This window comes from Embiotoca jacksoni, unplaced genomic scaffold, assembly GCF_022577435.1.
Source record: "Embiotoca jacksoni isolate LCO1_2020_lvr unplaced genomic scaffold, fEmbJac1.0.p SCAF_17, whole genome shotgun sequence".
Lineage (NCBI taxonomy): Eukaryota > Metazoa > Chordata > Actinopteri > Embiotocidae > Embiotoca > Embiotoca jacksoni.
Window position 1 is genome coordinate 8,963,013 of NW_027185307.1, and position 25,920 is coordinate 8,988,932.

Genomic DNA, 25,920 nt, shown 5'->3' on the forward strand with positions numbered 1-25,920 from the left:
TGGGTCACGGTCTGTGTCAGAGCCCTTTCCTTGCAGCCAATAGGAAACTGTAACCCATAAAATTATCAGCCTTGCTTCATCCTCGTGGCCTACATTCAACACAAACCCGTGTGGCGGCTGAGTGGCAGAAGTCATTATTCCCGGCTGCTGTTTTAATATTGTCCATTTAGCTGGATCCCGATAAGCGTCCCGCTTACTGAAATTAGATGGTACCCTCTCCTCGGCCGCCAATCTCAAATTGATTAATTCAATAAGGGTTTTCTTACATTTTGAGCTGTTAATGGCATTTGGTCTTATAAGAGGGTGGGGGAACACACCTTGGAAGAATACTGAGTTACATTATTCAGTAATTTATCACCTCCCCTTCTACTTTTTTACTTGCATAAAGCAAAAATTATGTCCTTCTATTTTTATTTTTGAAAGTGCAACAGTCATCTTTTAAGCTGGACATTTAGGATCTGTGGTAAGGCGTGGACTGTTTTGGTCCGTGCTGCCACTGCAAAGCAACCCCCCCCCCCCCCCCCCCCCCCCCCTAGTTGTCTGAAACTTCGAAAAAGGGCAATAATTTACCCGACAGTTAGGAAACAGCCTTCTTGAAGTAGCTGAGAGATTCCCACTGATCTTTTGTTCTTCCTGTTCATCATCACCAATCAGGAAGCTTCAATTAGCTTGATAGAGGACATGGAGACTGTAGAAAATATTGTGCAAACCATATGAGGTACTTAATCATAATACGAATCCAGCAAGTAAATGCTTCAGCGTGGCTGACCTCAATCTGCAAGACGAGTGGAACAAAGTATGCGTGTTCATCACAATGTATACGCAGTCCATTTCAGTATGTATGAAACCGGCAGTGATCCCAACCATGCAAAATATACAGCCTAATCGCATAACGTAAGGGGGTTACATGTTCACGCTATATCAAAACACATCTAACTTTTAAATTAGAAGCGCCTTCCATTTTCCACCCAATTGCAGCCCATAGTATGTTCAGCAGTGTGGTGTATTTCTGCTTTTGTTTTTAATAACTTGGTGTGTCTCTGTGTGTGTGTGTGTGTGTGTGTGTGTGTGTGTGTGTGTGTGTGTGTGTGTGTGTAGATGTGTGACTTTGATGCATAACTGCATAAATGTGACTCTAAAATCAAAATGCATTTGTTTAACATTTGTTTTTATTTTATGTTGTGTTTTGGGGGATTTTTTGTGGACAGAGGAGGAAAATAAAGGATCAGTGTAGTAGAAGGGATCTTCTGTCTCCTCTATATGGACAGTCAACGTCAATTCAAAAATACCCAAATGATAATTCGTTGCTTTCACAGCTGGAGCTGGATTGTGTTGTTTTTTAGCCACCAGGAAGATGAAGGACAAAGCTCAGAGTCAGGGATGAAAGAGCAATATGACATTCAAAAAAGGAATTGGATCCATAACCAAATGTACTGACATGATAGTGGGTTACTGTCATACATTCAGTTTATGAGCTTTTCATAAAAATAAAAAAAAACACTGTAAAGACTTAATACAGCTAATAATGTCAAATGTCAGTTGAACATATTTTAAGGGTCCCATGTTATATAAATTCAGATTTCTATTTCATTTTTAACTCTAAAGTAGGTGTAGGTGCTGTATAAACACTATGAAGGTGTGAAAAGGCTCAGTTCATGGACAAATGCACTCAGCAGAATTCAGCAACCTGTGCCATTTGGACAAGCTGTTAGGACGTCCTTAAGTTTGTGAGGTAACAAATTGATGCTCCTATCATATGCATTAACACAGCCCACTGGCCAACCTTTAATGTGGAAGAATACCCCAAGTGTGATCTAAACTTGTGGTTCACCTGGGCTTGCATCACTCAGAAAAGTCAGAAGAAAGGGTCAATGATGTCAATGATGTCATTGAGACTTAAAGACACAGACACAAAACAACCTGTTCTTAGTACAACTCCAGAGAGAAGTTCAAGAGGGGAGATGCAAAACTATTTCGAGATGGTTTTTGGCACTTGAAACCACAATAATATATAAATAGAATATCTAATAAATATATTTCAACCACTTTGCCATATTGTAAAAACTGGTTCTAGGGCATCATCTTTCGGTATGTCTCACCTGAGCAGGTAAATGGAGAGGATGGTGATGGAAAGGAGGAAAAGGACTGCGTAGAGGAAGAGAGTGATGATCACCCCCGCTGCACCCGATTGGTCAGCTCGATAGAAGTGCCAGTAAAGCTTGGCTGCGTCACCCACCGGAGCGTCAGGGCTGTAGGCGAGACGCTGAAGAGACAAATATTAAAAGAAAAGGAAAAAACAAAAAACAAAACAGACAAATCTGTAGCCTCTAACTGTCAGATATATTAGACCGGACATTTGCAATATGGAAAAGCTCTTGCCCTGGACAGAGATTGATCAAAGGGAGATCACATGATGGCACAAGGATTTACAGCTTACATTGCAATATCACAAACTATTTTCTTAGTAATTGGCACACAATATATAGAGTTATTTGGCCAGACAAAGCTATTAAAATGTAGTTTAACTGAGATTTGTTTTAGACGTTACCTGTTGTTAAACGATGATGGGAACAGTTCAAATCATTTCAGTCAACTATAACTGACAAAATCCAACCCACTGCCAAAAAAGACACCCATCTAACCTTGCACATTTTCTTTCTCACCCTCTCCCCCTTCTCTTTTTTTTTTTGTAATCTAAAGTCACTTTGCCAAGATAAAGTGAACTCCTATTTAAAGTGCACAAGTGTCCAAGTTATTTTTAAGTGACTTACCCCGAGGATGGCGTCCACTGCAAAGACTGCCAGGGGGTCGAGGACTGTCCACACTCCCTGAGCCATGATAAACTTTGACGTGAAGGAAGGGAGTGAGCCAAATATCTGTTGACAGCCCCATCTGATCAGAACCAGCAGGAACGTTATTGCGTTCAAGGTCAGGGGACCCACCACCACCATTGCCAGCTCCTCCCGGGTGTGGAGCAGAGAACTCTGGTACACGAGGTCCACCGTGTGTGCATGGAAGTGGAATCTGGTGAGGGAGGAAAGTGTCAATATGCGTGTGCCATATTTGTGTTCGTGATGCTTCGCAGCTCAAGGGCAACTCCAGCAATTCACACACTGCGTTATAATGTTTGCGGTTGAGTCGATCGTATTTAATTAGTTTGAAGACAATTATCATTATGATTGGCGGTGATATGTTTTAAATAAAAATGTATTTTTCCTTTTCGAAAATGTATCAAAGTTAACAGACACTACATGACAGAGCTGATAGCTCTCAGAGCTTTTCCAAGCCCACCGTTGTGAGTTAGACTCCCCATTTACAGCAAGCCTCATGAGTTTCTTAATCTTCCCATCAGTCAGGAGGAGGTGGAATCAGTGGTGGGAGAGGAGAGGTCCAGTTTTTTCTCATTAATTTCCATCTGCTTTGCTCCAGGAGTCAAGCTTCTCTCAGATTCTGTCCATTAATCTGACAGTGGAGGTCCATTGGTGTTTTACCTGAAACAAATCTCCTGACAGATTTGAGCCGAAAACAGTTATTTCAGAGATTAGAGAGATTACTTCACTAGATGACCAGTAAAGACATAAACCATAGACTTTGATTTTATTTCTTTATATTCAACATAGTCTCATCATAGCCTCTATTTTCCAGGCACATTGTACTATTTAACCGTATTTAAACAATGGCAAGGGGATATTTTACTTATCTTCTTTAAGTGAATTAAATCTTCAGGCTCAATACATAAATGCACGTAATTGAATTTTGACAGCAGTAAGATTTCTCTGAAAGTAAAATTTGGTGTAATTTCAAATATGACTGTAGTAAAATTTTAAACCTGCATCTGGTACTTTTAAATGATTTTAGCAAGTATATTGCTACTGTGTATCTTGATCAGTGGTAGAAAGTGCATATAGGTGAGTAAAAACTGGCATATTTGTTATTTCCAAGAATACTTGCATGTTTTGCTACTCTACACTTTTACTCCACTACATTGGAGAGAATACTTTTTAAGCAACATATTTGTTTGGCAGTTATAGTAACTAGTTACTAGATTAAATAATAAAACATAACCTTTAATGAGCAAATAAAAATATTACATATTGTTATGAAGTCCAATGAACTGATCAGAGCAGTAAGATGGTATTGGTCTTATTTGTCCCAGCACACCTGACGGGGTCAATTATCATAATGATTAAAATTAACATAATTAACTTTTCACAGTATACTTTTGTATTTTTGCTTGTGTCAGTGTTTAAAAAAAAAGAAAAAGAAGGTAGGAAGGATCCCTCATGGGTGAATGAAGCTACATTGGGGCCAAACTCTGTTGCTCATTGACACACTTTGCCGTCCACTGACGTCCATGGGTGGAATATGGAGAAGGTTGACGATAAGACACTCAGAGAGATGGAATGAGAAAGGAAGGAAGAAAAGAGTGTGAAACAGAAGTGAGAAGGGAGGGATGCCTGTCATCGCGCTAACCACTCTGACTGCCACTTGGTCTCTCTCTCTCTCTCTCTCTCTCTCTCTCAATGGGCACCACCAGCTCTGGCCATTGCATGGAGAGAGAAATGCTCGGAGGGAGAGCAGCGATTCGGACATGTGGAAGTTGTCATCCAACGTTGACCCCCTCTGTTTTTACATTTTTGTTTTTTTCTCCTCCTATCCAACCCCTCAGTCCATTTTTTTTTTTTTTCATTCAGCCAATTTTTTTTCCCTTTCCCCACCTTCCTCAATCGCTTTCTTCGATTTAACGCATGATGTTTGCACCCTCGTGTTATTGTAATAAAAACCTGAGTGTATGCATGTTTGCAGCCAGCCCTTTTTATTGTGATGAATTAAATCAGCACCATATGCTGTTGCAATGTGATTTAACAGTTCCGTGGTATCTTATTGCTGTTTACTATCAATGCTGTGTACCAAATAATAACAATAAATTCCTTCCAAATAATGTAGCCTTTTGGGACTTAAAGCTGTGTGGTGAGCAAATGGTTTGTTAATATTGAGAGAGTCTTGTTAAAATGTTAATGGGGGGATTCCAAACAGATGATTTGGGTGTATCCAGCCTGTGTGTTTGCCAGCACACACACTCACATGAAAATGCATATTCTCCCCCCTGCTCGTTATCCCTTCCACATCCTATTTTGCTGCAATTGTGTGTTTCGAACCTGTGTGTGTTTGTGAATTTGTAATTTGCCCATACACTGCAGTGATCTACTGTATGTATGTATTTGTTTCTTAATGACTTTATGTCAGCAGCAACGTGTGTGCTCAAAAAAGTGTACGTAGCTGTGTGTGTGTCTGTGCGTGCGTGTATCCATGTGCTCCTCCTCCGTAGGTGTGTGTGCGTGAGCGTGCAGGGCAATATCAAAGGAAGCAAACTCACTTGTTGACAGGAACTGCTATGGCCTGGAGGTAGAGCCACTGGCTGCAGTAATGCAGGTAGAGCCTCACAAACCACATCAAAGCCAGCAGCAGCATAATGAGGCCGAGCTGCCGAACGGAGCCGTGCCAGCTACTATGAAGTTGTTGTTGTTGTTGCCGCGGCAACGGCAGGCCCAACTCGGACGGCAGCATGCAGAGGGCCAGGCGCGCTCGATCGGACAGGCATGGAGGACAGGGACCGGGTCCAGACAGTGTGGACCTGCTTGCAGACAGAGGATGATCAGACACACCAGACATGGACACTTCAAGTTCTTTGAAAGTTTTTTTTTTTTTTTTTTTTTTTTAGTTCAACAATAATATTATTACGCCAACAGATAACATATTTTACATTTCCTGGAATTAGTACTTTAAAAAAAAAATTGCTTTTATTTACTTAAAAAAAAATGTTTACATTGTTTTTTGCACTTTTATCTCAATTGTTTGAACACATAAGGAAATAATGATTCCTGCACATGGGTGTTAGTGAATAGAAACGTGTACGGTTTGACTTCAGCAGTGACATCTAATATTTTCATCATCAGATGCATGCAGTAAACAGTAAAGGTAGGGAAATGCAGTATTCAAATTGACACACATTCACACATGTACACAAGCATTTCTTTCTCTCTATCACACACACAGACACACAAACAGATAGCAATCCCTTCCAGCGGTGCTCAGCTTCCCTCAGCACCTCTGCCTCCTCTGTGCCGCCCTTTGTCAGACCTGCTCAACTATTCCCTTTCATACAGAGGGCACAGATGGAGCGGTGGAGGCAAGAGGAGGAGAGGAGAGGAAAGGAAAGTTTAATGTTACAATGGGATGGTAATAGCCGGGCACAGCAAAACCTTAACACAGAGCACAGTAACGCAGTGTGTGTTAGTGTGCGAGGTAAATCAGTGTGTACAATTACAACAGGCATGCATCTGCATTTATTATCGTTTTCACATGTCAACACAAGCAGATACAGATGATCTCTGTCGTCAGGCTGACAGTAATTAGCACAAGGCTAGGTGTTTACAGTACAGCTATGGTTAGCATCACAGAATGTGGCTGAAGGCCTACGCCTGTGGACATCCCTGTGTCTCACCACTGTGTCCCAGAGCACAGTTGGAATTCACTTTGTAGTGTGTATCTAGGGAAAATGGTACATCGCCTAAAGATGAAAACCAGAATCAATTGTATTACCCCCCCCCCCACCCCCATTACCAAATAATTAGGCTAGACTTACATCAAAATGAAGCACTGCATTTTATTCCCTGCTTGTATTGACGCCAAAATATGAACCCTCACATAGCTGGGCTTAAAACAAAAGGGATCATCTTTGCTGTTCCTGTGAGCTGGGCATGCTTTCTGAAGTGTTAAATTATTTGAAGTTGAATCAACTTCCTTAGTGCATGCTCACGAGAGCAGCGGTACATCATGCAGCACATGTGGGAAAACTCGAGATTCATTCAGAAAATGCTCAGTCAACAGTTTGGGCTGATACATATTCCCATCTTGGCTGAATTAAGCAGGGAGGATAAACATGTGTCATTAAAGTCCGTTCTTTGGTTGGTTTAAACGGCAGTACATATACCATTGCAAATATACTGCATCGTTCCTGTGTGAGATCAAATACTGTATACGAGAAATAGGGACAAAGGAAGAATAATAATATATGTGTTGCTGTTTCATTTCTTCATCTAAACTCATTGTTAATGGTTGATTTTTTTTTTACATTCTGCTACTAATGTTACATCAAAATAGCTGATAAAAGAACAAACTGTCAAGTTGAAATTATTTTATGAGCCTTTAAATTTCTTTAACTTTTTTTTTTTTTTTTTTTTTTTAATTAATGACTACATGAAGCACTTTAAAATTATAGTGCGGGACATAAAAAATAACACCTGATACATTTCAGCCCTCGCTAAACGAGTTCACACAATGATGGATATACCTACAACCAGATGAATCTCTCAGTATTTCACAGTGAACGAGTTGTTACATCTGGTGCTCTATGAGCAAGGCATGCACACCGAGACATCTGGCACACTTCCGGTTTATCCCTACGCTAACTTGAATAGGGCCAAAATAATTCATGAGACTCCTCTCGAGTTTTTAAATGTTACATATGGATCAAATCCCGATAGTAAAACGAGTCATTTTACACTGGTCATATATCCACATATATATATATATATATATATATATATATTTAGTGTTTTAAGGCCACAATAGTGATGACAAAGTAGGCTTTGGCAGAACACCAGAGACTTCCGTCCAGCTAGCCAGCAAAATTTTGGTCCAGCCTTAAGCTAACATGAATGGGGATAGAATAAAGTCAGTCATGCAGCTTTTAGAGACTTTTCAAATGTTGTCGGACTGTATGAATCAAATTCTGATTATGAAATGAGTACTTTTGCAAAGGGTTTTGTTTCATTTGGCCACAATTTGGCCATGGTTTTAACAGTCGCCACAGAGCGGGGTATGGCGGAGGCTGTGATGTAAGCACGTGTCACCAGTGTTTTTGTAATCATTCCTGCTGGCAGAAGGGGGAGACAGAAGTTCTGCGCCGCAGGTTTACGTTTACGTTCGACACGGCCACAACTTTTCCTGTGACTGTATGTTTATGCAGGACTTTGCGGTACAAACCGAACAGAAACACGCTCGTGTGCGAGTACGTGTCCCCCTGCTTCCCCATTACGATTTTGACAAAAGGCACCTCCATTCTGTTATAAGCTTTATCACAGCTTGATTCTATGAAACTGCTTTCCGAACGACTGCAAAAGTGGAATTACAGAGTAGTCAAAAAAGCCGCATGTCACAGACACAGGCACGGTGCTATCCTGTCAATTGGCATTGAACGAAAACTGCAAATACAACCTGACGTCCATCTTTCATATAATGAAGATATTGATGATGCATGAAAGAGGAATATTTTTAGACGTCTTCATGTGGTGGCCTCTTCCTAAGGAAACTGGTAACGTGATGTGAAATCTGTTATTTCCACTGAATTGATTTCATTATGGCACCTCCAATTACAAAAGTACAATGCAGAGAAAGAGGGGAAGGCAGGGGGCGGAGGTGTGGGATTTTTTTTTTATCTTGCAGGAAACAAGCATGTTTCATTCCAATATCACAGCTTGTCCCCTGAACGACTGATAGCATGTGGCATAGCGGCCTGGTGATGAAACTAACCATTTCAACAGGCATGCACTGGCGCATAATGCAATATTTTAATTGTAGTTTATATGCTTCTGTGAAATCTGGGCCAGAAGCTGTTCCCTCATTATCTTAGTTTTGATATGTTTGTTGTTCATTCCCATGTCATCAAAGCACATTGCAAAAGGACTCATCATCCTCTCTAAACCTTTCCAGAGTGTGCCAAGGCCAGTAAATCAGATTTAACTAGCGTGTATCTGTCAGCCACTGGAGTAAGACCCATCTCCTGGACTGGTTTTCCCAGGCTGTGTCCCTTAATGTTGTACACCATGACAACAAATGGGAGCTGTGCTCTTAAAAATAGCACAAAGTGAATAGCAAGTACAGACAAGTATTAAACCTTTCAGATGGCATGGGTAATGAAAGATGGAAGGGTGGGGGAAGGAGGGGAGTACAGTGGGTGTTACATTTTAAATAGCACATTTCTGGTGAGAAGGCTGCAGGGCTGTGGAGAGTGAAGGTAACCCGCACATTCCCTCTGCATAGCCCTGATGGCTTAAACCCTCCAGTGTCAGACCACTTAAAGTATTGGACTTATCCCTTTATTTTGAGGATTAAGATATTTTCTGTCACTTTCTTATTTAGGCCACCGGCATTGTTTATAAATGCACTAAAACCACACATCTTTTTTTCCTCACATAGTCGAAGAATGAATCGCTGATGGGGAAATAGAGAAAGCAAAAAATACAGTGTGAAAATAGACTTAAAAGATTGACAGATAATGTGATTGTTTTCTTAGTGGCCCAGATGCATAAGTGTCGTGGTGATTATGGAAGTGTGATTATCTTAGGTGTCAAGAGATGGGACTGAAGATACCATATCTTTGTTTACATTTCATTTTCAAAGAATGATGATAATGCATTTGTTTTGAATTGGGAGAGAATCTGTCATCTGGGGGTTACACAATCAGTTCCTTTCTGAGACCTTATTCAGTCTTTAAATGTGCTTAAAAAAAAAAAAATACAGTGTGAAACTTAGTTTGCAACTTGTTACAAATACTAAGTATAAAGTTTAGTTTTACTATATCTGACACGGTAGATTTCCAGTAATATGAAAGAAAGTTATCAGATCAGTCTTACAATGACACAGAAGCAAGCCGGGAAATACAATTACAAAGCCAAATGTTTTCACCAAGACCCAGTATCTTTCGGTGTTTCATCATGTCTGGTATTTTTTGTACTTAAACCTGATCAGCTGCTTTAAAACAATGCATTTTTAAAGGAATGGTAGGAATAAAGTGCTGGATTGGGTTGACAAAATATTCCTACAGGAACACCTCTCAGTGTAACTCCTTACAATTCAATCGCACCAAAATTACCATTTAAATAAACCAATACCTCTTCCAATCAGAATGACAACAGAACATTATAATCCTTATGCAGTGGGTTTTTTTTAAAAATTGTATTAAGTATAATTTTTTTTAACTTAATGCTTCACGTCAGTGGGTTTCATGTAATGGCTGATTGGTGTTTAGTCCACTCTGTGCACTGACTACTTTTGTGTATGAAATTATAATATACAGTTTATATGATATATTACATATTACATATGCGTATGTGTTACAGAAATGTCAATAAAAGTACATACAGTCCGTATACCAGTCCGATGTTACATCATGTGCCAATGCTACGACAATCCTGCAAAAGAAACATTAAACATGAACCCACTACTTATTTATATAGAAGCACAGAACTTTATTACATAAGGATTGACATTTAAGCAGGACTTTGCACGAGTGGAGCAAATATAATGCAGGAAGCTCTGAAAACTCACAAAGTGGAACTCACAAAGAAGCCTACTCCCACAAGATGCATTAAATGATAATCACTGGTTACTAAGCCGGTATCATTTTCCAAAGCACCTTGAATGTGTGAATGTGTGAATGTGTGTGTGTGTGTGTGTGTGTGTGTGTGTGTGTGTGTGTGTGTGTGTGTGTGTGTGTGTGTGTGTGTGCATAAAAAAACAACTTGAACAGAGCAGCACTTTATGCCCGTAAGGCGTATAGATGACTGAGTCATTTTATATCATTTAGTTTTATTTATAATGGAAAAAAAAAAATCATAAAAATATACAAAAAAATTGCCTCTGATTTAACTTTGTGCTCCCTCTTTCACTCACACTCTCTCTCCTTTTATTCTTTTTTATTTTATTTGTTCCAAGTACAATTACCTTACCAACTGGGGTCTTTATAAGCACAGTAAGTTTTTCTAAAGCTGGCAACAAGTACACATAAATGTGTTTCATTGACAAAATGGGAGCACAGTGGCAGGTATTTGAGGTGTAGTTAAAAAGGAATTACGGAATTTTGATTTAGAACTGGAGTCCATCGCCATGTAATTAAAACAATGTCAAATCTGACCACCAAGTTATATATATTTGCAACTGACCAGGAGTGGAGGACAAACAGTGAAAAACAAATCATGTTTGACTTGGGGTCTCATGTTTTTTTTCCTTATCAGGGCAATGGAAAAGCTCCACAACATCTTCATTTTCAATCTTCTAAGATGATGAGTGATAATTCAGCATTGTGACTCCTGAATTGTCCAAACAAACCCTATCCAGCAAAAACTGTGTTTTGGCCCCCTCACACACCTTGGACTGGTTTAGATGGATACATGAGGTAGCTGTTTCATTGCCGAGCAACATGTGGCGTTTTTATGGAGCGTCTGACTTAGCACGAGAGGGAATTAAAACATGGAAATGGCAGGTCCCTCGGTGCGCCATAAACCAGGGTGGAAACATTTCAAATGCAGATGCACCTGGGATCAACAAACACATTGGGACTTCCCAAGCACTCGCTACTACAAACTACCACCACAGTCCTCAACAATGAAGAACAGGTTGCTGTTATCTCTATAAACTTTTTGTTTGGACAGGGCAGAGATGAGAAAATACACAAAACATGGTGCTAGTAGATGTGCAATACACTGAATATTATTAATGCAGGACAAATAATAAATGTTCGACAAAGATCTATCCGTTCATCAATTTGGGTGAGGCGCACAGGGAGGGGTGCTGCGGAGGCTGAGTATGGGCCTCCAGAGGGTTGCATCAGTATTTAAATGGATTTCACTTCTCTGACCTTGCCTCATAACTGCAGGACATTGTCACCAGAGAGATAGAGACAGGATGGAGAGAGAAAGATGGAGAAAATTAGAGGCAGCGAAAGTGAGATAAAGACGGAATTAACAGGAGGGAGTGAGTGGGAGAGAGGAAATAATTATGAGCTAGAGAGACTAACTATGTGTTATATGCGTGTGTGTGTGTGTGTGTGTGTGTGTGTGTGTGTGTGTGTGTGTGTGTGTGTGTGTGTGTGCGTGCGCAGAGAGCAATTAAGTAAATAGTGGATAAAGACAAAAAGGAAAAAAATACAAGACAAGATCTAAAATGTCATCCAAACCCTCAAACGACTCTCTTTTTCTATTCTAATAATTATTATTACATTACAACATTACATTGAAACTGATGTGGCCAAATTAACATGTCACTTTCTTCCTTTCACACACTTGCTTTTAACTTGTTTTCTTTCAAATAATATATCCTGAGCATGCGCTGACCATTTTTATTCTCTTTCAAAATGTTTCTTCTTCAGTCGAACATCAATGTTGCCCATGAAACAGTGTGCTACAGCTATAATCAAAGGATCAAACCTCTGTGAAAATATGAATCAACAAAGATATTTTTATGAAGCTGGTAAAAACACCATATATGATCAACGGGTAAGCAGGCAAGCTGTGTGTGTTTTTATAAATGTGTCAGTCATATACATGTGTCTCCAAACAAAGTGTAAGACAAATGTTTAAGTTGGTGGTGTCAGAGCAATTATGAATCAGGCATGCCGTGGCTTTCAACTGACAATGGCTAAAATGGGTGCTGATGACATCATGCTCATGCATACACAAATGCTACACTGTGCATCAAATTGTGATTACATCAACATCCAGAAGTTGTCAGTTATATTATCAGAGCTGCCTGTCAGGGCTGTTTTCCTAAAAGTTCATATTTATTTGCACAGGGCACGGCGCATTAGTGCAGATTTGTGCTACAGCGCATTAGCGAATGTATAGTTGCATGAAAAAAAAAAATCCATGTTTAAATTATTGGCGAGATACTTGTTGACTTTAACCATCTTTTTTTTTCCTTTTTTTTTTATGTTTATGAGACCGGGGAACAAGATGAAAAAAGAATAGCGTGAGGGAAGTGTCACCTCTGGCTTTGCTCTCTTTTTGGGTTTTTTTCAAACACACACACACAATTTCACATGCGAAAATCACACGTAATCACTCATATGCTCTTACATATAGCTCCTGTCACTTCTCCCTATCTGACGCCTCCCTCTCTGCCTTACGTGTCGGTGGGAAACGCGTTCATTTGACCCAGACCACCAATGGGACCGCAGTCAGCTCTCACTGACACCTACATCACTGCAGATTAACCAATCATATTGCAGTGTTAGCCTGTCAGGGAGCTGACAGCTCTGATTTCCATAAAGGAAGCGGCACGTTGATTTTGTATGTGTGTGTCTGTGAGATCCGCGGTGACCCAGGGCGCGTCTGGCCCCAAAAAAGCCCTAACATGTGCACTCAGGCCAAGGTAGCCAGGGGCCTCTCTTCCATATACACACACGCGCACACACACGCGCACACACGCACACACACACACACGCACACACACACACACACACACACACACACACACACACACACACACACACACACACACACACACACACACACATTCCTGCCCCCTCACCACAGGAAGGAGCCCTGGAAAGCACTGGAGACTCAGAGGTGACCAGCACTGCCATCTCCACCCACCTCTCTTACCAGCATTACATCAGAATTGATTGACCCCTGAACTGAGTTCTGATTCGGAGCTGCAGTTCGCAGGGGATTGACAGCCTGGAACTAGTTGTTATTTCAGGTGGTTTTCTCTCTTTCTTTGTGTGTAACTGCAGACTGATCTCTCCTTCTCTCCACGATACTTATTGGTTCTTCTTTAGCGAAGGGATGACACGGCAGGGTGCGCGTTATCAATGTTTTATGCGCATGATCCTGCGGAATTAGCTGCCATAGACGGGAAATGATGAGCAGCTCTGAGCAGAGTAACTGTACACTTTACTGCTAATCGTATATTCAAGCACGGATACAGACTCAAACAGATGGAGGGCACAGAATGACAGAGACACAAAGACACACACTGAGGGAGTGCTCTGATAGGCTCGGTTGGGGGAAACGGGTGGAGAGGAACGTTGGTCCCCAACGAGGCGAGCTAACTGGGGGAAATTAGGTCAGTGTGTTCCCTCTGACTCCACAGCAAGAACAGGCTGTGCACGTGTGTGTGTGTGTGTGTGTGTGTGTGTGTGTGTGTGTGTGTGTGTGTGTGTGTGTTTTTTGCCGGTCCACCTACAGTGTCCTCCTGCACGACTACAGCAACATACTGTGCAGATCAGCGTTTGTTTGTGTGTGTGTTTGTGTACACACTGCTCGCCACATATTGACATACGAGTGCTCCCAAAAGTTAACCCTGACTTGAATACAGGTTATTTCCACCACGATTACTCCTTCGGCTTTAATCCCTAAACCCTGAGACGCTAAATGCTAAAATTCTATTTATTATGATTCATCACTAATCCAATTAAGACAGACAACAAGGATGTAACTAAGCATAGTATCATAATCAGTAACAAAATAATTTGTGATATGAAACAAATGAATAAAGGTTAAGTGGCATTTATCCCCACATGGCCGTATAGTCTTTTGTAATAAAAGCTTTGGGGACAGACGGAGTCGGTTCTGCACTCTTTTGTCCTCCGGAGGATGAGGATGCTCTTCATTTCTACCTTGTCTTCACCCTGTCTCTCTCTCTCTCTTCATGTCTCCTGATCAGGACAAGTCGCATATACTATAATTGATATGAGATTTAGGGGGTATATTTCAATGTAATTAGAATCTTGATAATTGGACTAATTAGATCTAATTGCTATGTGAGAATGACTTTGATTAAAACAGGTTTCTCTCCTCAAAACGACTGTAGGAAAAAAAAAAAAGTCGTTGGGTGACATTGGTGAGACACAATGCTAATTGACAATAATCAGTGATGCATAGAGATTCCGCATGAGATAGTGTATGGAAACAGTAGTTTTTTTTGTTTGTTTCTTTTTCTGAAGACAACAACTGTCTCTTCAAGATCACCTATAGGTTTTTTTTTATTATTATTATTTTTTTATTTTTATAAATGAGACATTCAACAGTTCAGTTTGCACAGTTCATGTTAGCTGCCATCAGTAACTTATCACTGTGCAGCAGCGGTGGATATAAGTATATTCACTCAAGTACTGTGCTTCTGTGCAACTTTGTGTCCCTGGTCTTGGACTAGGTTTTTTAGAGGGCTTAGGGGCTCAGTGTTCTCATTACGGTATTTTCTTTTTAAAACACACTGTGCCATAAAAAATAATCATAAAACATTGCTAAACCTAAGCTTGTATTCAATGGATTTGATCTGCAATTTTCTCCCCCATCAGCATTCAAAATAGGTTTTATGTATTTGGCTTTGGTGCCGTCATAAAAAGCACTTATTTGCGGCGTTTAAGTGTTATAATTGTAAGGAAAACTATGCTTGTGTTTTACCCCAGTGTTTTTTTTTATTTTTTTTTAGCTACTTTATAGTCCCACTCCACTACATTTCAGAAATATTGAACTTTCTACTCCACTGCATTTATTTTACAGTTATGCTGCAGATGGAAGATTTTCCACAATGGATAACATCACAAGCTTTAAAAATCACACACATTGTTAAAAATCCCACCAAACTTCTCACATGGGTTCTTTTCATTAAATGTTCAAATGAGCCAATATCTAAATGAAAGATTAGAGAAAAGCCCAAAAACTGTTTTTTTTTCCTCTTTCCTTCTCAAACCTCAGCTGGCAAGTTTAAACTGTTGCCCCTGTATATAAAGTAGTTGAAACTAGCTCCACCTGCAGCATCTACAACATTCACCTGCTGCTTACACACTGATAATGCTTCACTGTCAATAATCTAATGATGTCACATATATATGTGGGAATTGTTGAATTGTTGGGTTTCCCTGTATAATATTGTAAAGTTCTGCTGTAAGGACTTTGATGTGTTAAGTGCCATGAAATAACCTCTGTTGTGATTTAGCGCTATATAAATTGAATTGAATTGAATTGAATTTCAACAATATAATAGCAACCAAGTCAGTACTTTTACTTTAATACTTTATCGACATTTTTGCCGCTAATATTTATGTACTTTTACGGAAGTAGTCATTTTCATGCAAGATCATTTGTGATAGAGTATTTTGACATGACTGTATTGGCAAAGGATCTGAATAGAGTAAAGAACCGCAAAGTGACTTCTAAAATATAAAATGAATTCAGTCTGACTATCTTTGTTTAAATTCTTAAAATGTTAATTCGGCCCATTTGAATCACAACAGCTGTATTGAATCAGGCGCTTTGATACTCGGTGAGAAAAAAGGTGAAAAAAGATTACAGTTGGAGACATCAAATGAGCCGGAAAGTTGGTGAGAGTCTTTCATGCACGTTCAAACAGACATCAGCTGCATTATAACTCTTTATACAAAACAAAAATGATCATTCCTGACTTGTTTTATACACTTTTTCATACGCCAAGAATTGACTTGCAATTGTCAATACCTGCAGTCAGAGGTACATGGTGTTTTCTTTGAATGGTAGTTTATGTTTTACGGTAACGATTGATTGGAAATATCATGTAAGATTATTTTAAGAGTTATAGTTGTGCGTTTAAGATGATCAACCTGGAGCTTAAAAAACAATATTTTTAAAACAAAAATAAAATTATAAAATTACTATTCTAAAAAAAACAAGCTGACCTTGACCCAATGAAAGAAAGTCTTTAAATATAGATATACATATTATAATATACCAAATCACATGTAATGATGACACCTAGACAAGCTTCCAGAAGATTCATTCTGACTGCCTCTGTCATTCGAAATAGATGATGACCATTAACAACTGTAAAAAAAAAATTAAATAATATTGTATAGTAATATTGGACATTACATCAACTTTTATGAAACAGAAATATTCAGAGGTCATTGGATTTATATAAATTATATAAAGGTGTATTATTATATTTTTAGACAGTTGCTAATAAAAATTTAAAAAAGTTGTTATTTACTTTGAAGTCCAACCTGCAGCCACCGCCTGCACTGTACATACAGTCTACGTCTATGTGTACTGTACATACTATGGAGCTCCGTAAGACATCAGCCTGTTTCATTCCAACTCCTTCCTGTACATTTATTTTACTCTGTGAATAAACTGTCTGACTGTGACTTTTATATGAATGCATTGTGTTGCAGTATTTGTGTGATTCTCAGACTATCTGAACTGAATCTAAGTGTTTGCTTAATAATGCATGAGCATCCGATTTGCACGTTTGTGTCAGGACGCCCTATAAAAATCTCAATGAGCTCAGTCTCTTGTGGCTCAATAGATGGCAGTAATATCCCTCAATCACTGCAGTATGAATCCCCTCCCGCTTAAAAAACATGAAAATAGACATGTGTGTGTGTGTGCACATATTGTACACACTCACGCAGTCAAGAACACACCTAAACAAACACACACGCTCACATACGTGCACAGTTGCACGCAAACACGAGAGAGGTACAAACGGAGCTCTCGAAATGCCAGAAGAGATGGAGATTACATCATTACGGCAAATAAAATTTTAAAAAAATCTGTAAACAATCCCTTTTGTCTGCATCTCCGTCAGTCCTCAGGTAATGTGGAGAAGCCCAGACTAAGTCAAACAGCACAGTGGGAGAGATGGGTGAGGGTAAGACTTTGACACTGCCATGTCTTTAACTTCATTGCGAAAGCCAACACTGGCACTGTATCTTTCTAATAGTCTGATTAGGTGAGGGCAAAACAGCAGCCTTTAGCTCAGAGATACTGTAATGTGTGTGCTTGTAAAGATGAAATCAATAGCAGCAGCACCTTCACAGGGCATCAGGGAACAGCCGAGGCTCCAGCTCAATACAATCCGTACCTATAACTGACAGAAACGTCTCATCTCGCGGAACCCGGCAACTGCTCAGAGGTAAAAAGCGGCCCTATGAATAATCGTGAAAACCATTTAATTGTGTCCCTTTGTGCGCAGCCTGCCTGGGTTTCTGTGTTCGTTTTGTATTCGCTCTCCCTCAAGATAGTCCCTGTGTCGTCATTTGTTGGCAGGATACGCTGGTAATCATTTGAATTCCCCCAGTATGTTCAGAAGATGTCAGGGAGTAGTCTCTGATCTTGTTTAATATGTGACCAGCAGCTATAAATTACCAACTCCCAGAAATGAGGAAACATGGGTACTTTTAAATCTCCAGGGAGAACTCGCTTTATGTCTCTCTTGCACATACATAGACTCCCTCCCTCTGTCTCTCTCCCCTCTAGTGTCGTGGTGTGTCTGGTAATCTCCTCCCCTTAATTTAGTTGACGTTCAAATAAAAACAAATACCTGTGACTTTTTTGTTGAAATAAGCAATTTTGCTTTTAGCCTGTTTTGATCCTCCATGGGCATACAGTGCTGCACCTTGTTGCTTTTAACAAATTTGGCCGAGGTGTTTGAAAATTCTCGGCTTCCTCTGTTTATATTTCATACATTCCTGTTTTCTCATTATAATCAAATGCTGTAAGCCACAATGAAGAGCAAAACAATTTCTTCCAAATCTCCTTTGTTGCATTTAGTTGTGCAGAGAAGTGGGAAATGACTAAAACACATAGTCACATTATGGTTCAGGGCTGAGGACTGTTTGGTTTTGGCTTTTATTGCAATATTATAACAAACCAATTAAAAATTTTGATTGTAGAGATTTGTGTCCACATTAAATCCCATGGAGAAAAGTTGAGATTAGATACAAAGTTCTCACGGTTTTTGCTTCCTTTTTTTCTTTGGGACAGATGAGGCTGTGAGGCCACTTTGCATGTGACTTGTTTGTGTTAACAAATTAAAATTGACTGGTACGATTAAAGCTATACCAAATGCAAACTCCATTTAGTCAGGATTCCCCTTGAAAGACATGTGACGACTGTATCTATATCTGTATGAGAGGTGTTCCGTACACATTACGCTGTCGGTGTCTGGTTGACGAACACATCACTGTCTGTGAGGCACAGAAACCACTTGTCACCCACGTTTTTTTTTTTTTTTTCCTCATTCACATTTGAATTTTTGCAAGGCTGAGGCAGGGTAATGAGTGGTGAGACTTACTGTAGGGAGAATGTGTACTCCTCCATCTCCTCTGCAGAGAGGTTCTCCATTGAAGGCTGCATCTTCTGTTTGTCTGCCTGCCGAGGCGGCGCGCTTCTGTCTCTCATGCTGGGGCCGCAGCTATTTGTCTTCTTGATTGGCTTCTTCTGTGAGGAGCAGAAATCGGGGAGAACACATGCGGATTTCATTTGTAATCAAAGCAGGAAACAGGCCTCTGAATTTATCTTGGGGGATGCACACGGTGACAGTGACAGTGTGCATGGCACTTTGGAGCCTCTCCTATATCTCACCCGCGTCTCAATTGACACGAGACAAGAATGACAGTAAAATCGCATACGGCACGCCATCCTTCAAGTTGAGTTCATTTGGGAAACATGCGTACAGTGACGGTGGTGTTAAATATGGGATATTTGAGCAGCTGGCACTGTTTTTTTTTTCCTCCACACAAGTCGTTTACTGTCATCGTCATAAACACAGTCAAATGGAGTTAGGAAGTGGGGTTTTAAATTTTTCACCAAGGTACTTGGGAGCAGATATTATTTGTTAAGCCGCCAACATGTTAACGGCTTGCGTTTCCCTGGCCCTGTCAGCCCTGCCTGTGTTGCCCTTGGGTGGGCTTAGTGCCTTTCTGCTTGAAGTTGTGAAATACACACTGATGTATGTTAATGAGATCCACAGTTGGAATAAGCAACCTCTCTCTTTCTTCTTACCCTTTTCTCATTCTACCTCTCTCCATTTTTATTTTTTCCATCTCTTCCTCTCCTCCATCTCTCCATCTCTCCTTCTCTGTCTCTCCCTCTGAGATAAACTAGGCCCAGGAAGTAGTAAATGGGCAGAGTCCCATAAAAGCTCCATCCGTTTTCATAGGGCAATCTTTGCCAAAGCAAGCTTGGATTCCAGAGTGATGATCACAATAAAAAGGTGGAAAGGAGAGAGAAAAAGAAAGCAGAGGAAAAAAAAAAATGCAGTAGATATATAAACCACAATGTTCTCCGGTGTCTCCACACAATAAATTTAATGCAATACCTTAAGAGTGGATTCCGTATATAGCTGGATTCTTGCCCTGTGGGCAAAGTGGTCGCCTGGAGAAAATTCATTTTAATTAGGCCTGCACTGCAGGTTGAAGGGCTGAAATCTGATCCCTAGCGCTCCCAGGCTGGGGCAGGTTGGAGATCACTCCACTTAATCATTAGACAACTGGGTTCCACACCACGACATTTGACAGAGTTAGCAAGGTTTTAAAGATAGGGCAAGGAGGGGACGGAAAAAACATGGTCTACTGAGGCTGCAGAGAAATAAAACCTCATATCAACAAACTCATTTATTTAACAGGTCATCACTGATTAATGGTGGTCTGAAGAGCCTCTTGTACATCAGCAGAAGGAGGTTAGCAAGAATAAAGACTTGAAGGGATGGAGGAGAGAGGCAGGAGGAGAAGATGTGTGTATGTGTGTGTGTGTGTGTGTGTGTGTGTGTGTGTGTGTGTGTGTGTGTGTAAGAGAATGGGAGCTTGATGTTCATAGGCAACTACCTCAACAATAACATTGCAAAAACAAAAGGCCGCAGCGGAGGCACAATGGCAGGGGCGGACCAGGAGGCAGCAATGCCAGATCAGCACACAGAGTAATTTTGCAATTACCACTTCAAAGTATGGCAGGTAACATGCAGGCTTTGATTAATTTAGCTTAAGTCTTCTGTAGCACAGGAAGAGGCGTGTTTAGAGTGGTTTGGAGGAGAGAAAAAAAAAAAGGGAGGCCTGGCTGGCATTGCTGATTTCACAGAATTTGAGCTGCTTTAGCTTGTCAAGCAGATCAAAACTGGCTTTGAAGGCTGAAAAATACCTGTTAGTGTGAAATGTATTTTGACAAATCTCAGATAATAAGCCGGGGAGGTGTGTGTAGGGGTGCAGAGAGGGGTGGGAGAGGACGGGAAGGGAAGGGGAAAGCAGAGAGGAGAGGGTACTCATTTTAAGGGTGGGAACATTTCCCCCCTTAATTCACAGTGTTACCTTGTAGTGAATCCCACCCTCTGCTTTCTCCCCGCACGGATCACTCTTCTCTCCAGTGTTTCCAGAAATGGCTCCCGAGGACAAATTCTTCCCTGCATCCCAAAAAGAGAAGTAGGATGCAGTACAAGCAGTGTTTTTTGTTTTTTTATAAACCACATCTGATGTTAATGATGAGATTGTTGTATTACAAAATGCAAATGTTTACTAGTACACATTAAAACTATCCCAAAACATTAAAAAAAAAAGCAAGAATGTAAAAAAAGAATAACTTACATTCTGAATTTAATGAAACAAATTTCATTCACCACAAAAAAAGCTGAACATTTATATTTAGTCATGCAAAAATAATGTAAATTTAAGCAAAAGATTATCATGAAATTTGGGTTTGTAAAAACAGATCATAATTATTGTTCAAATAAAAATAAAAAAATAAAATGTGTTTGCAGCATGCCAAGAAATTAAATAAAATACTATTTGCATTTGTAAACACACTGCAAGTCTCTCTTTTGTCTTGTTTTTCTACTCTGAGGCAGGTAGTGAAGATGTTTTATTGTGCTATCTGGAGACTTGTAAAGGCAACAAAGGCTCATCTTGTTCTGTGCAGAGAGAAGAAGAGGAAGGAGTGTTAACTTATGGAGCTCCCACCACACACTCATCTCTGTCTCCTCCAGTCAGAGCTGAACCTTTCCCCAGTCTCAACGCTCTAATGTATGCAATTAGAAATGATGAAAAATCAAAAAAGAAATTAAATTTGGTTGTGATACATTTTACCCTATTCTTCTCTTCGTTGTGAAATTACTTTTGAAGTGTTTTTCATCCTCCATTTTTCCCCTCTCCTCTCTCCCCGTCTCACTTTTTTTTTTTTTTGGGTGTAATTTAAATGGTAAGCCGCCAGATGTGTGTCTCATGCTTGAAGAGTCGAAGATCTGCATTATTTAGCATATTAACATTCACAGAATTTAAAAAAGGGTTCCTGCTTTGCCTGGAGGTTGTAATTAAGTAAACCTTAGCTTGATACATGTAAAAAACTCACTATGTGAAACTTTTTTCCCCCCGTGGAACCAATCACATCTATATAATACATATGGAAAACTCGGCAATGATATAATTTTTCTCTTGCTGCGGGATTAAATATATCAGTAGTAATAACTTAAATATAGGCCACACATTAGAAATCCTTCTGACAGCTAAATTGTACTACATGTAGATGGCAGGAGCAAGAGTCTGCTCACTGCTATTTTTAAAAGAGTCTAAAATCAGATTTCACACAGCTGTAGTTTTTAATTACCACCACTTTGCTGGTAAACACTTGGAGGGCCTACAGTTGTAACGTAATAAGGTTATACTGGTTTTATTCTCGGAATGATGCACATTTTATTTCTACATTTTTATGGCATTACATAACTGCAAATTCAATTTTGTGACACCATCAGTAACAAAAGTCTTGTTTGAAAATGTATCTTAATATTGATAATAACAAGATATTTTGAAACTGTACTTTCAAAGTGTAATGAAAAACACCAATTACATACAAATCAATGCCAATAAAAAAAAGTGAGGGCGGATGGTTTGTATCAAGAGGTAAGAGGTTAAAAAACCTTTCTGAAAATAATAAAAAAAATGGGAATGGGAAAAATGTTTTTAAGAAACACTGTACAATTTGCATAACTTTTAAAACACCCAAAACCCACTTTTCTAATGCAAGCTGTTGTGCATTGTTTTAATAGTTTGTTGCTAAAATTAGGTAAAAGTGATATATTGTAAATACGACATTTCAAAAAACTATGTCTGTGCTTCTGTCTGAGAATGAGCGATTCTCCTTTTTCACACATCTCAACCTCTATTGGCAACAATAACAGCAACTGTCTTGGACCGCCATGGACGGATGCTTCCTTAGACCGTACGACTAAACACTCACACTCACACACTCATCACACCAGGCCCCACTTGCTCATGCTCAGACGCCGTGGAACCAGAATCAGTGCGGAGGCAGCATCGACAGCTTTGACAGCTAAGGGCTACGTCCGTGAACTCCGAGTGCTGGAGCTGCCACAACTCCAGCCTCTCCGGGCACCCAGGGCCAACAACAAACTCCTTGTTATCCCCCTGCGCTCTGAGCTGTGTTAAAACCAGCGCACATACTCATCCAGTACACACACTGCATTGATGCACCCACACACAAAAAGGCAGAGATATTAATATGTAGACACTTGAGTATATGCAGCAACATTTTCCAGGGTAGAAATATAAGTGTACCTCACAAACGTATAACTCAACACACCTCTTTTCTACAAAAACAGGCAGAGTAAAGAGAAGAGCCTGAGGGCTGTAACACTGTTGAGACCCCATCATAGTGTTACCAGTGAGATGGAACCAGACTGAGATGGCGGTTCTTGCTCACCTAGGCCCCTAATTGCCTGATGACTGGTCCAAAGTTACAGGGGAATCGAAGGTTAGTGACTCACGGATTACCCCTGAGTCCATGTCAGGATCTTGTGTTAAGGGTTGGTATGATACTGAGAGTTTGGTGTTGCTTTGCACAAGAGTTTATTTTCTTGCAATCCACTGCATTTTAATGACAATAACAGACACTTGGTGCATACCAATATGTAGAAATTTGTATGCCGCTTTGTACGTCTCACTGGATAAGTCTGCTGGTCTGGAAAGTCGAATCTCTTGAATCAACATAGGCTGCACTCGTTCTCGTACACCCATCAGTCCATTAGACGATACCGTGTAGGTGTCGGGTTTTGCCTCACCTCGGCTTAAAAACTAAGGTGCCTTAGGCAACAAAAAACACATGGTGAGGTTTCGGTGAAGATCATGGTGAGGGTTAAATATGACAAAATAAGGTTAGGTTCAGGCACCAAAAGTACGTGGATAAGGGTAACCACAAAATTTTGGTGAGTAACGTTGCACACAAGTTAAATACATTACTTTATGTAAGTACCTTACTTACGTTACTTTAAAGAAATCTGTTAACTTTTGCTTTCTCACGGACTTGATCACGGGTCCTCCAAGGGAAGGTCCTATTTGTTCCATCAAACCACCCCCAATCTCCCCCATATGCCGACTTTATAGGCTGCTATTTATTTTAGTTTTAGTACGTACAGCAGCTACCCTTACAAAATGTGTACTGTTGCATGCAGTACGACTACAATTGGGACATACTACTTCGTCATAAAAATGCGCCTTGAACTTTGACCCTTTTGGTCATATCCGTCGCAATTCGTAGCACGACATTTAAAGTAAAAAGCAAAAGGATGCATTTTGGATGGGGTATGCCTCCTTTTAATGCCTCTTCTGTTTCTTCTTCTTTCTTTTCTGAATTACAACCAGGTGGAGCATTAGCGACACCAATTCGATCCTGCGGCTCAGTAGGTGTGACGTATCTTCTGCTGCACAGAGGATTGGTCAGAACAACCAGAGAAGCATGCTGGCCTGCATACTGCAAAGTACAGATGTCGTAGGACATCATGGTATTTTTGGCATACTTCACTTACATACTACATAATTCACATACTATGAATTGGGACACACTAAATATTTTTCTGGCATACCAAATAGTGTGGTAGTTTGGGTATTGGAGCATATGGTATCACAATTTGTACTTTGTCACATGATCTCCTACAACCCTTCTTCTTCGTGTACTTTTCAAGCATGGCGGAGGTAAAACGTGACACTGACACGGTATCCCGTAGTATTACAGACTTCGGGGTGATGCCAGTCTGTATTTCGGAGGCAAGACACTTTCACCTTAGTCTGTTTGTCCCATAAATTTACATATTGGTCCCCCACATATGGTCTTTTGGGCTTGTTTATCCAACCGGAAGTGAAGGTTTACATGTGTATCTCTTCCAACAAGCTTCAAAGGTTGATCATCCATTTGGAATCCAGACATTGTCCAATTAATCGGCGGGGTGCGGAGTGCGACTGATTGAGAGGGTATGATGTAACATTGTGGTATGAAACTCTTGATGACTGGGAGTGGCCTGAAGGGGAGAACATCCTGAAAGTGCAGGGCAACGCTCCAAAAGCTTTAAGACATTAGATGAGGAATCCTCGAAATCACCATCCATGCTCAAGGGGATGAATGTTGAGCTGCATTTGTAAAGAAAAAAAAAAAATGAAAATGAAGAAGAAATTAAGTGGTGATACAGTTATGGCAGACTCATCTGCGTGCTCAAAGTGATCCACTAAAGGCGATCATGAAACATGATGCTAATCTAATTTGTCGTTTGGGTTCAAACAAACCCACTGTAACTGGATCATTCAGTTAATGTGAAAGGTCACTTAACCCAGTGTGCCTCTAGCTAATCACCATGTTAGAAAGCCAAATACACTCCATTATGCTCGAAAGTCAACTCGGGTAAATCCGATTAGTATCATCCAATAGCAAGTTAATCTGGAACACAAAAACATTAATGCCCACATAATACCATTTACAGTAATCTTCCGATTTGTTGATCAAAACTTGTCAGATTTATTATCTTGGATTGGGATGTCAGTTTTTGTTCTGAACACCTCACAAGCACTGGGCTTTTTTCTAAGGGGATTAATTAATTTAAGGCCTCAGGAAAGCAAACTTCCAGTCTCCCTGTCAAGCTCTGCATTGTATATTATCACAATGACAAGAAGTCTCCGTATACTCGTCCTAACAAATGGGTAATGAGGGAAAGCCAGGCTTTACATGCACAGGGAAAGTGATCTCCACGCAGCACACATCAGAAACATGGAAGCATGAAATAGGAAGGAAATGTCTGAAAACACTCAGACTTGACTAAGAACTGAGGCACGGGGGGGATAATTCGTTCTTCTTTTCCTTGCTGAATTGGATTTCCATTTTTGGCAAGGTTAAAGTTGTCCATCCAATCGTTCCCTTCAACCTTGACGTATCGCCCCATCTGAGTGCCATAATTTTCTCCAGAGGTAATGCAACACGAACGGATCTGTATGCAAATGAGGTGCAAACGTCAGGTCGGCTTAGGGAACGGCGCACGTGAGGTGTTGTGCAG

General features: G+C 40.2%; 1 protein-coding gene across 1 annotated transcript in view; it reads right to left on the reverse strand.

The window, feature by feature from the left end:
- Positions 1–25,920, reverse strand: part of ofcc1 (orofacial cleft 1 candidate 1) — an 81,806-nt gene that overhangs the window by 27,050 nt on the left and 28,836 nt on the right. The window contains exons 16-20 of the mRNA XM_069151143.1: positions 20,906–20,997; positions 18,898–19,043; positions 5,378–5,635; positions 2,772–3,024; positions 2,100–2,263 (exon numbers count right to left, since the gene is read on the reverse strand). Of these exons, the coding sequence (XP_069007244.1) occupies positions 2,100–2,263; positions 2,772–3,024; positions 5,378–5,635; positions 18,898–19,043; positions 20,906–20,997 (913 nt within the window). The remainder of the gene's footprint in view (positions 1–2,099; positions 2,264–2,771; positions 3,025–5,377; positions 5,636–18,897; positions 19,044–20,905; positions 20,998–25,920) is intronic.